At 46.2% G+C, this 12,066-nt stretch overlaps 1 protein-coding gene across 2 annotated transcripts in view; it reads left to right on the top strand.

Moving 5' to 3' along the window:
* ME3 (malic enzyme 3) overlaps nucleotides 1-6,926 on the top strand; it is a 90,825-nt gene extending 83,899 nt beyond the window's left edge. Inside the window, exons 10-13 of one of the 2 annotated variants that reach the window (XM_033146090.1) lie at nucleotides 534-676; nucleotides 1,513-1,686; nucleotides 3,739-3,837; nucleotides 6,259-6,926. In XM_033146090.1, coding sequence (XP_033001981.1) covers nucleotides 534-676; nucleotides 1,513-1,686; nucleotides 3,739-3,837; nucleotides 6,259-6,420 — 578 coding nt within the window. In that variant the 3' untranslated portion in view covers nucleotides 6,421-6,926. The remainder of the gene's footprint in view (nucleotides 1-533; nucleotides 677-1,512; nucleotides 1,687-3,738; nucleotides 3,838-6,258) is intronic. The other variant, XM_033146089.1, reaches the window with a different exon arrangement.
* Nucleotides 6,927-12,066: the final 5,140 nt, after the last annotated feature.

Below are 12,066 nucleotides of genomic sequence, written 5' to 3'. Positions count from 1 at the left end.
GGGCTGCGCCATTTCCCGCCCCCGCGCCATTCCATTTCCCTCCCTCTCCTTCATACACACCGTGATGGCGCCTCCTCCCTCCCTCCCTCCCTCCCTCCCTCTTGGCTTCTCCCCGCCCTGCCTAGAGGAGGAAGGGGGCTGGGCTGAGCTGGCTGAGCGCCATTTTAAGCAACCCGTCTCCAGAGCCAGCTCTTTCGCACCGCTCATCTTCCCTCCGCCACCCTGGTGCTCCTGTGGGCCAGAGAGCGGAGCGGACGAACTTGCTCTGCCTACCAATGAGAAGCGGCTGCGGCAGCAGTGGTGGTGGCGGCAGCAGCCCCAGGGAAGGTAAGCGCAGCGGGTGGGGGTGGGGGTAGGGAGGACTACTTGCCCCCCCTCACCTCTTCTTCCAGCTCCCCCCCCCCCAATGCTGCTTCTCCAGCCCGCCACAAGGTCTGAGGGACAATGGTCTGGCCCACAGCTAAAAAAAATTGCCGGCCCCTGAGATAAACCATTTGCTGATGCTGTTGTTGTTCCTTCTTTACCTGTTGAAGGTGTGGCTGCCATTGCTGGTGCTTTCTCTGATCAGATTCTGAAGGACATGGGGTCTTTCAACAAGAGGCCGATTGTGTTCGCCCTTAGCAACCCTACAAGCAAAGCAGAATGCACTGCGGAACAGTGTTACCGCTTGACCGAGGTATAAAATTCCCCTTCCTCCTGCTTTCGTTTTATTTTTGATTAATTAATCAAATTTAATAACTGCATGCCACTTGACTGCAAGGAAACCGCTAAGCGGCTTAACAAAATATATATATATATATAACTGCACATTAAGGTTACTGGTTTTAAAAACAAGCAAACCGTTAAAGACAGCTGCCTTAAAAATATCGCTACCTTGCCACCCCATTCTCCGCTGAGCCGCTGAATGAAATTACAGAATTCCAGGCGCTTCCCCAAGGTTGTGTTTCCGTTGGGAAAACTGAGACACAGTGGAAGCTACTAGCTAGTGTCTTTAAGATATGTGGTTTATTAGAACATGTACACACTTGGAAGTCTGCAGCGGAGGGGGTGCAGAATATTACAGCCCAAGAGTGTGTCAGGTTGCCCCTCTCATCGCTTCAGCAAAAGCAGCAGTCAGTCGTGGCTCTTGGTCTCTCGGTGCCGTTTGCTCCAGTTGGCAGTCAAGATGTTCTTACCTCCAGCCCCCGCCTAGAGTTCTGTCCTGCCCAGCAGTTCATGGAATCAGAACCATAGAATTGTAGATTTGGAAGGGACCACAAGGGTCACGTAGTCCAATCCCCTGCAATGCCAGCTGTGGGGGCACTGCCTGAGCCTGAGTGGGCTCAAGGGGCGGCGGGGCACACGCTCTACCACCGACGGAAAGGGCACCTGCCCGCCCCCCTCCCTCTGCCAGTGATTGAAGGAATCAAGGCCGCTGCTACAAAGGCTGCAAGCTTCCTTTCGGTTTCCAGTTCTGCCTGGCGTTCTCGCAAGTCTCTCAAGGTGCCCAAATCTTTCTCGCTCTGTTTGCAGGGCCGAGGCATATTTGCGAGCGGGAGCCCGTTCTCCAAAGTGACCCTGCCAAATGGACAGACCTTCTTCCCAGGCCAGGGGAACAACGCCTATGTTTTCCCGGGAGTCGCTCTGGGAGTGATCGCCTGTGGAGTCCGGCATATCTCCGACGATATCTTTCTCACGACGGCAGAGGTTTGGGAATTTCCTTTCGTTCTGCCAACATTGCGGCAGCAAATTTCTCAGGACTGCGCCCACTACCCCTTTCTGCCTCGTCCTTTCAGAACTCCTTCCCAGGGCACATACACCCTCTATTCTCAGGCCTACCCCACCCCCACCCCCGAATCCCCTTTCTCACAAGGCACAGGAGCAGACCCAGGTTAATCCGTGAGGGAAGCTGTTTAGTTTATTTTTCTTTCAAACATACATACATACATACATACATACATATATTCTTTTATTCGACCGTCAGTCAGAAAAAATACATTTGTACAGAATTAAAAAACCTCTGAAGGAACTTTGAAGAAAAAACATAACCCACAATGGAATGGAGCTAAACAGATAGCCCCATATCGATAAAATCAATTAAAATCTTACGACGCTTAAAAGCTAAAAAAAGAAATTTAGCCACCTGGAAGGCTGTATTTCTAGTGGCATTGTTCAGTAAGTATAAAACCTGTCTTTCTCTGGACAGAAAGCTAAATTGACGTAAAAGTGGAGCTATAAGGTTTTGCCTGAGTTCTACATAGAGAGGACAAGTCAGAAGAATATGTTCGGTAGACTCAACCACACCCATAGTACAATGACAGGTTCTCTGGGTTTATGGAACTCCCTTGTACCTTCCCCACAATACCGTGGAATCAAGGGTGTTTAGTCTAGCCGCTGTAAGGAGTCTCTGGTATTCCACGTAGTGGATTTCCGCGAGATAAGGGGCTGGTGTCATTTGATATACAGTGGTGCCCCGCTAGACGAAAATAATTCGTTCTGCGAAAATTTTCGTCTAGCGGGTTTTTCGTCTTGCGGAGCGGCAATGACAGCCGCGCTCCACAAAACGGGGAAAAAAAGACGAAAATTTTTCATCTTGCGAGGCAGCCCCATAGACTTTTTCGTCTAGCGGGGCAGCCTTCCGCTAGACGAATGCCTTCGTCTAGCGAGGCATTCGTCTAGCGAGGCATTCGTCTAGCGGGGCACCATTGTATCTGGTCCCCTAGGAACATCCCTGGTTTCACTTGGGCTGTGTCCTCTTGTCTGGAAATATCGCTCAATCTCCGGGAGATTGCAGTTCTAGCTTGATTGTACGTCATAGACTCCAGGTAGAGGTGTGACAGTCCACAGGACTGAACCTCTTTTATAACCTCCCTTTCCCACGATGACTGGAAATCACCCCTCACAAATCTGGAGAGGAGTCCCTAAGATGGTTGGGTGGCGCCTTGTACGCCTCTTTCCGGCAACTCCTGCAGCCAAGCTGGTGCCAAATGCTTTCCTTTGGACCACATCAGTGAGGCTGAGAGGCGGGTACAGTGGTGCCCCGCTAGACGAATGCCTCGCTAGACGAAAAACTCGCTAGACGAAAGGCATTCGTCTAGCGGAAGCTGCCCCGCAAGATGAAAAAGTCAATGGGGCTGCTTCGCAAGACGAAAAATTTTCGTCTTTTTTCCGTTTAGTGGAGCGTGGCTGTCATTGCTGCTTCACTAGACAAAAAAACCGCTAGACGAAAAAATTCGTAGAACGAATTATTTTCGTCTAGCGGGACACCACTGTATTATTGTCGTCTGGGCAGCCCAGGACCTCCATCCACACTGCCCAGGCTTGTGCCTCGGAGAGGCCACTTAAGTGCTCCTAACACAGCAGTTTGGCTTCACCCCCGGAGACACACTCCATTGTCCCTTGAGACAGATGGATGCCAACAAGATTGCAAACGAACAAACAAACAAACCTCGAAGTGGTTTTGCAAAACATTCAAGAGATAACATCAGCAAGAAGCTGAAAAACCAGATTGAAATGTGTACAGCAACCTTCTACATGTCTGCATAGGCTTGCCTAAACAAAAATGTTTTTATCAGGTACCTCCTGCCTGGTATCAGTAGGCAGGGAGCTTCCTATTATCCTACCTAGGCAGCTGGGGAAGGCTACCTAGGTGGGATAATAGTCTCAGGCAGCTACCACTGAAGAGCTCGCAATCAGAAGGCCTTCGCGTTTATCTTGCTGAAAATCGCACGACTCTCTCTCCTTCCCTCCCCTTGCTAGTCGATCGCAGAAGAGGTCACTGAAGAGAATCTTGCAGAAGGAAGGTTGTATCCGCCTCTGAGCTCCATTCGAGATGTCTCCTTAAAAATCGCTGTCAAAGTAAGTTCCGTGGCCTTTTCCGTTTTGGCGAGGCTGAAATGGTACGTCAGAGGCCTTCCTCTTGAAAACAAAACTGGCCCCTCTGCCTTGCAAAATGGTGCTTAAATACTAGGGTGCAGCAGGCTTACCTGACAAGCATATACAGCACAGTTTAAGCACCACCAACTCGCTACACACACGTAAGAGGGGATCAGCTTAGGGCTCGACGAGATCCTCTCGTTTCCCTGCTGAGCATTTGTGGGCGTAGCCCCTTGGGAACAGCAGTCTGGTTGCATAAATGGGGATATGGGTTAAAATCAATCAAACTCGTCAATGACCAGCACACAAAAATATATAGAATAACACCAAAAGAGAAAACCATAACAGTAAAATTGCTAAAAAAAACAAAAACTGTTGTGCTATAAAACACCAGGCACAAAGAACACAACTACAAGTTTACTAAAACCAGTCCCTGTTGAGTTTTACATGCTGCAGAAGAATGTTTAGCCACCCTGGGAGAGTTGGATGCCTTCTGATCTGAAAGGAGTTAGAGAAGCATAGAATGCCATCCGATTATCCTGGGAGTTTTCATTAAAAGGGTTCAATAAAAATCTTAGATCTAGCACAATAAAAAGAGCAGTATGCAAGGGCACTGGTTATTGATTCTGTCTCTGCATTTATTACTATATTATTACAGTGGTACCTCGACTTACGAATTTAATCCGTTCCGAATGCACATTCGTAGGTTGAAAAATTCGTAAGTCGAAAAAAGCGATTTTCCCATAGGAATGCATTAGAAACGAAAAATTCAGAAAATTTGCAAGTCGAGTAAACCGCATCTAAAATTCGTAAGTCAAGTAAACCCCATCTAAAACCGCCAACAGATGTCCTTCGGATGTCGAAAAATTCGTAGGCATGTGGGCACTTTTTTCATTCGTAAGTTGAAAAATTTGTATGTCGAGTAATTCGTAAGTCGAGGTACCACTGTAGTATTATTATTATTATTATTATTATTATTATTATTATTATTATTAACTTTGTATACTGCCCTATACCGATAGATCTCAGGGCGGTTCACAAGAGGAGATTTTGGGGGATCTCCCCTCCAGAACTGCTGATGGAAGAACATTTAAACATGCCAGAGTAAAGGCTTCGCAGTGTTTTAGGAGAGAGGGTGCATAAAGATAGTTCTCTGGTCTATTTGCTTGTTTATTTATTGCATTTATACTCCACCTTTTTCTCCTTGAAACTGATGGTTCTCCCCCTCCTCATTTAATCCCCACAACAAACCTGCGAGGTAGGCTAGGCTGAGAGGCAGTGGCTGTCCCTCAAGGTCATCCAGCGAGCTTCATGTCCGAGTGGGGATTCGGATCCTGGTCTCCCAGGTCCTAGTCTGGCACTCTAAGCACTGCACCACACTGCCTCTCAATGTCTCTCCAGTCCATGGAATGGGTATGGTTAAAATAGGCATGCATGGGTCTCCCATTCAAAAATGAATAAATGCCCAGCACAGTACAATCCCCATGGCCAGAGCGTGTGGCCTAGTGGATAGAAGATTGGCTCAGTCTGTGACAGTAACTTTGAGTGTTTGTGTGAAACCTATAACAATAAATATATGTGCTGTGTGCACACATATTTATTTAACAAAATTTATATACCACTTAAGACATGAACAAGTAAACAATAAAATTTACACACGTACACACACACAAACACACACACACAAATACACACATGTATGAATGAGTGGTATAAAATATGAAAAAATAAATGAATGATATAAAATATAAAAAATGCTGCATCATGCAGAGCTTGATTTGGTGGCCTTTGTAAGTTACCCAGATGAAGCTCAACCTGTTCATACCTGAGCAGCTAGCAACACTTTATATTCCTACTGCAAGTCCAACCAGAGTAGTAAGATCCTGTTAAAAGGTAAAGGGACCCCTGACCATTAGGTCCAGTCGTGGACGACTCTGGGGTTGCAGTGCTCATCTTGCTTTACTGGCCAAGGGAGCCAGTGTACAGCTTCTAGGGCAGCACATGGAAACGCTGTTTACCTTCCTGCCAGAGTGGTACCTATTTATCTATTTGCACTTGACGTGCTTTCAAACTGCTAGGTTGGCAGGAGCAGGGACTGAACAACGGGAGCTCACCCCGTCGTAGGAATTCGAACCGCTGACCTTCTGATCGGCAAGCCCTAGGCTCTGTGGTTTAACCCACATTGCTTAATCCCTGCTTCAGCCATTGGGGTGCCCTACTCAGCTGCTGAGTGAGCTTGATAATTGAGTAGGAATTTGAGGCTCAGTCGCCTGGGTCCAAACCCAACTTCCGATGCCAACCTTCCCGATCCTGGGGCCCCCAGACTTTTTGCACCAAAGTATCTTGAAGGCACCAGATTGGAGGAAGCCACTCTATTCCTTCTTGTCTTTCTCTTGCTTTTAGGTTGTCGACTATGCCTACAAAAACAACTTGGCCTCCTGGTACCCGGAACCGGAAGACAAAGAAGCCTTTGTCAAATCCCTCATCTACAGCCCTGACTACGACTCCTTCATTATAGATAATTACCAGTGGCCGCAGGAAGCCATGCAGACTCAAAACATTTGATGTTCCCCTCTCTCTCTCTCTCTCTCTCTCTCTTGGTCTTAAAGAGACTCTGATTCTTAAGACGCTCCCATTTCTACCACGTCGGATATCAGTAGGTCTTCAAGCTTATAAATTCCTCAGCTTATAGATGGAGGGGGGTGAGCAAGCACCCATCTTTCCTTGGTGCCATTTTCCCTTTCTTCCTTTCTTTTCAAAGAAAAACGCACACATACCTGAGCCGGAAATGACACAAAGTCAACAGGGGCCATTTGCGCTCCCAAACAAATGCACTGACACCTCGAGGTCGGCGCAAGGTGGCTCCATCCTGTTGTCTTCCCTCTTTTAGTTTAAGCGCATGCCACAATTTTGGGGAATCATTCTGCAGTGGGGAGGCCATCCCCCAAAATGCCCCACAGCTCTGGCATAACCCCACCGCCCTTTCCCAGTGTTAGTGCTTGGAGCTGAACTCCAGTAAACCCCACAATAGCAGCAGCTGAGATGCCTTACAACTAGGGATGTGGCCAAATCTGTCAATTTCGCTTTCTTTCACATCTCCCCCCGCATTCCTAAGCTCAGTTCTCCACAATTCCACATCAGTTTGTGACTTTTTTTATATATAAAAAAGGCCACACAGAAATCGGCCGTCTTTTTCCTGATATACACATTCTTGTACGCAATTTTGCCTCATATACGCATTTCTCCAAGCATTTGCCCCCAATAAGAATGCATTTTGTACCTTATTTTAATTGATGCATTTTTTTTAAATGCACACTTTCTTCTGATATCGGTATTCTTATACATGTTGGTTGGTTGGAGCAGTGCACCACAAAACTCAAGAGAAGTGCAGATTTAAAAGGATAGCTGTCTTTGATTCAGGAAGCGAAATTTTGGTAGCTTCGCATTGAAATGTGAACCAAAACAAATTTCTCCCCCTCCCGACCACAAAGCAATCGCTGCCACTGCTGCAGTGAGTTGGGGGCTGTTGCAAGAGTTCAAGGCGTGCAGAAGAAGGTGACCAAGATGATCAAGGGTCTGTAAACCAAGCCTTATGAGGAATAGTTGAGGGAGTTGGGTTTGTTTAGCCTGGAAGAGAGAGGAGATACGATAGCCATCTTCAAATATCTCAAGCGCTGTCACATGAAAGCTGGAGCAAGGTTGTTATCTCCTGCTCCAAAGGATAGGGCACAAACCAATGGCTTCAAGGAGATTCCGACTAAACCTCAGGAAGAAATTTCTGACAGTTCAAGGTGTTCAGTAGTGGAACGGACACCCTTTTCTCACAAATAAAAAGTATTTTTAATTCATTTATATTTTATATTTTTAAAAATTGAACTTCTCCAGATTCTGAGATGCAGTTCTCTAACCAAAACATGGCATATTTATTAGGGGAAAGTGTGCACAGATATGCTTATATTAGGGAAAGTAATTAGGGAAAGCCCTTTCTTAATACAGGTAGGTAGCCGTGTTGGTCTGCCATAGTCAAAATAAAATAAAAAATTCCTTCCAGTAGCACCTTAGAGACCAACTAAGTTTGTTCTTGGTAGTGTGCATGCACACGAAAGTTCATACCAAGAACAAACTTAGTTGGTCTCTAAGGTGCTACTGGAAGGAATTTTTTATTTTATTTTGACCCTTTCTTAATGCCGCTTTTGCAACCACTGCTAACAAGTTCTGTTGAAAAAGCAATTCGGCTGGTTCTGAGTGGAAACAGCACCTGTTGCTGCTGCAGCAAATACAGGCAATCGCTTGGCTATTCTGCGCCAGCAATCCCCTTTCCCCTTCAGATTTGCCCTCAATTCTAACACACAAATATCATTTGGTACCAGGTCTTGCGAACTTTTGAGGATTCCTTTGCAAGGCTGACCTCGTGTCAGGATACGTTCTGCAGAGTATCAGATGCAACGATGAAATTTTAACCTCAGGGAGTAGAGTTTTATTTTTTAAATGTTGTTTGTTTTACTTAACGCAAGGCAGTACCCAAAGTATCATGGTGCTTGGATTTGATAGGAGGAAGCGTGCATGGAAAAATCGCACTGAGCTTTTAGACCTGAGGCAGGAGCCCCTTTCGAATAGTGCTTAGTATAGCTGGCCATTCATTAAAAAGTTTGCTATCGAGGCTTCGTTCCATAATGAGAGCCCTGTTCAATCAGATCAAAGTTCCACCTATCCAACATTCTGCTTTTATAACTGTAGCCAATCAGATGCTATCAAGAAGCCCATAAAGCAGGGTATGAAGGCAATAGACTCTCCCCCTGTTGTTGTGCCCTAGCAACATCTGCAACAACAAATTCAATGGTATTCTGTCCCGGAAAGTCATAAACACTTCTGTCTTGAGTCCTGCCTTGGACACAATTACATGGCACCAAAACCAAAAGAGAATAACTGTAGCAGCTGTTTCTGAGCCTGCTAAATCTGAACCGAAGTTTTTGGCATCTTTCGGCTACCACCCCGCCCCCTGCCCCACAAGAGGAATAATAAAATGGGCAGTGGGCAGGGAGAACCGATGGGGGGAGCACAAATTCAGGAACAGGAGAAAATTGGGGGGGGGGGAATTCATGGGCATGGAGGTTGACAAGGATGAACGGTGCCTGCAACAATGGCTTGTGTTCATTTTGTGAGCTTTTAAAGATGTAAGTTTTCCTGCCAACATTTAATTGTCCTGCTCGCAGAAGTCTAGCACTTGCTCTGTTCTCCTTCAATGCCACACTGGTAACAATGCAAGTGAGGAGAGAGATGGACCGTGGGGCATTGTGGGAGAACATGGCATCTACCAATAGCAGGGCAGCTGCTGCATGCAAAGTCAGCCAAACAGTATCCATTATTTTTTCAAGGATACGGAGGAATTTTTCTGGCCGTCGTCCGTCCCCCCCCCCCATCTGAAACACCCCACTTTCACCAAAAACATCTCCTTTTGCAGCCATTGGCCCACAAAGTTGGAGCGTTTGTAACTTAGCACTAACTCTCTGCTAACACCTAAGTACCAGTTATTGGTTCCAACTGGCAACTGGACTAGAAACTTGGGTCTTTAATCTTTAAAAATGGAACCCTCCAATAATATGTTTGCAGGGAGCAGGAACAGATCATTGCTGTCCCTGGAGCTCCTCTTCTTGAGCTGGAGTTGCAGCCTGGGAAATGGGTCCTTTGGTCCCTGCATTTCCTCCTGTTGGGAGAGCTGGAGAGCTCAGTTGGTTAGAGTGTGGTTCTGACAACGTCAGGGTTGCAGGTTCGATCCCCGTAAGGGACAGCTGCACATTCCTGCATTGCAGGGGGTAGGACTTCCAGCTCAGGGTTCCTTCCAACTCCATGATTCTTGAAGGATTACAAGTTTCTAGCTGCATGAATAAGAATAGCTTTCAGAGTTATAAAGACTCAGGTTACAGAAGACAGAGTAAACATATGAATTTGCAGGACTTCTAAAAGAGAACATGAACTATAGGCTGTTTTTAACACAATAAAAGAAATCAACTGGGGTGAATTATAATCACCGTGCAATCACCTTTTAAGCCAAATTGCATCTCACCAGACCAAATAACAGTGCTCTTAGCTGCTTCTTTTTTAAAATAGTAATTTTCTGCAAATGCCAGGCTACGGACAACAAAACACTGTTGTCAACTCCAGTTGACCTGTTCAAGATCTTTTGCTTCCCAGTGTGATTGCATTAATTCTAAATTTCCTTAAGTGCCATGCCTGAATTAGAACATGAATTACAAGAATACACACACACACACACACACACACACAGCGCTAAAGGAAGAAGCTATTTGCAGGTGCTTGTAATGGCTGTATGTGATTGAGCTCACAGCATGTCTGTTCTCAAGTCTGTAACTGATTGAGGGTACTTGAAATGCAGTGTGAAAATCATTTTGAAATAATTCTGCCCCCCCCCCTGAACTTCCCATTTGGTTTGTCATTTACCTAATGCCATTGTTTACCACCTAAAGCAGGGGTCGGCAAGGCTTACCAGGCATGGGCCAGATCACTCCCGCAGAGATCCTCTGTGAGCCGGGCCGGCGCAGCGCAACACCAGAAGCAAGAAGTGATTTCCGGATCCGCGGAAGAGAGTCCCCGCACTGCGCTGTGCCAGTTTAGCACAGCATGCGGGGACTCGCCAAGTGGGCGGCTCAGTTCAGGGGTGGCTCATGGGCCAGTTAAGTGACCCTCATGGGCCACTTCCGGCCCATGGGCCTTAGGTTGCCGACCTCTGGGCTAAAGACTGTCAGTGCCACTTGATGGAGGGCCTCAGCCCAACCGAATTGTGGCACAACAGGGCTGCATTCACACATGCAGTGCAGCTTCTCCATATCTCCATCCCATCCGGCTGTAGCATGTGTGCAAATCGAGGGACAGATAACAGTGCCATTCAGGAAGCAAAGGCTCCCGCAGTTATCCTGACCACATGATTGCTGTATTCACGCATACAAATGCAGGGGGTTGGAATAGATGACCCTCAGGATCCCTTCCAATTCTACAATTCTGTGATGACAGCCACGTAGGAGAGGGCCACAGAAAAGCTACTGCCACATGGCTTGGTGAAGCGGGCACTGGGTTTGTGTTTTCTCCCCACAAACAGCTGGGTTTGTTTTCCTTTAATGCTGAACTATAGCCACTCACAGGCAGCACTGAAAGGACAGAGCAGGTTAGTTTCTTACAGCAACAATAATCCCTGTGCATTTTACCTGAGATCTCAGGTTCTACAAATGGTAGAAAGTTGCTCTTTTTTTAATTAAAAAAGGGAAGAAGGAAGGAAGGAAGGGTTGAGAGGTTCATTGGAGGCAGAAGGAATTATTCCCAGACACACAAATTTTACCACAGTGAAATTCAAGTCACCAATAAGACTGAAACTGAACTGAGAAACTTTCAGTTACAGGTGGGTAGCCGTGTTGGTCTGCCATAGTCAAAACAAAATCGAAAATTCTTTCCAGTAGCACCTTAGAGACCAACTGAGTTTGTTCCTGGTATGAGCTTTCGTGTGCATGCATAAAGATCTCAAAGTAGCTGTCTTAATACAAAGAAATTTCAGAAATAGACTGGAAAGAGAAGTGGCTGAATTACAACTAATCACCAAACTTAAAACCACGGAGAAACCTGGTCTGAACAAAGACATTGGATTCTTATCTCATTATACATAACAAAGCTATCTTTAGCCATCCCACCACTTGCCTTTCCCTGCAAGACTAATTACAGCCGTTAAGAAGGTTTTCCACACCTATCAGCTGATCACCCATTCCTACCACCCTTCTGAGCAATACCCCTCCCCACTCCCTCACTATATTTAAGGATCTGGTGACTTCTGTTTCAGTGTATCTGAAGAAGTGTGCATGCACACGAAAGCTCATACCAGGAACAAACTCAGTTGGTCTCTAAGGTGTTACTGGAAAGAATTTTCGATTTTGTTTTGAGAAACTTTCACTCCACCTCCAGTTAGTAATCTCCCCACCCTTCGAGTCTTTCATGCCCTTAACATTAGCCTGATGTGAAGGAAATAAAGTGGTTGATGCTTTCTGCAACTTTTTGTTTCCATGCCAGGAAAAGCTGGTTGGGTGTATGTGACATGTAATCTCAGTCAAGCTGTTAAACTCTTCACGGAAAACAGCCATTTTGCAGAATTGTGTTTACTAGGCCAACACCACAATACTGCACTATACATCCAAACTATTTACAGGTGTT

The sequence above is a fragment of the Lacerta agilis genome, chromosome 4, assembly GCF_009819535.1.
Source record: "Lacerta agilis isolate rLacAgi1 chromosome 4, rLacAgi1.pri, whole genome shotgun sequence".
In the NCBI taxonomy this organism is placed as follows: domain Eukaryota; kingdom Metazoa; phylum Chordata; class Lepidosauria; order Squamata; family Lacertidae; genus Lacerta; species Lacerta agilis.
Note: the sequence above shows the minus strand (reverse complement) of the source record. Positions and strands in the feature narration are given on the sequence as shown.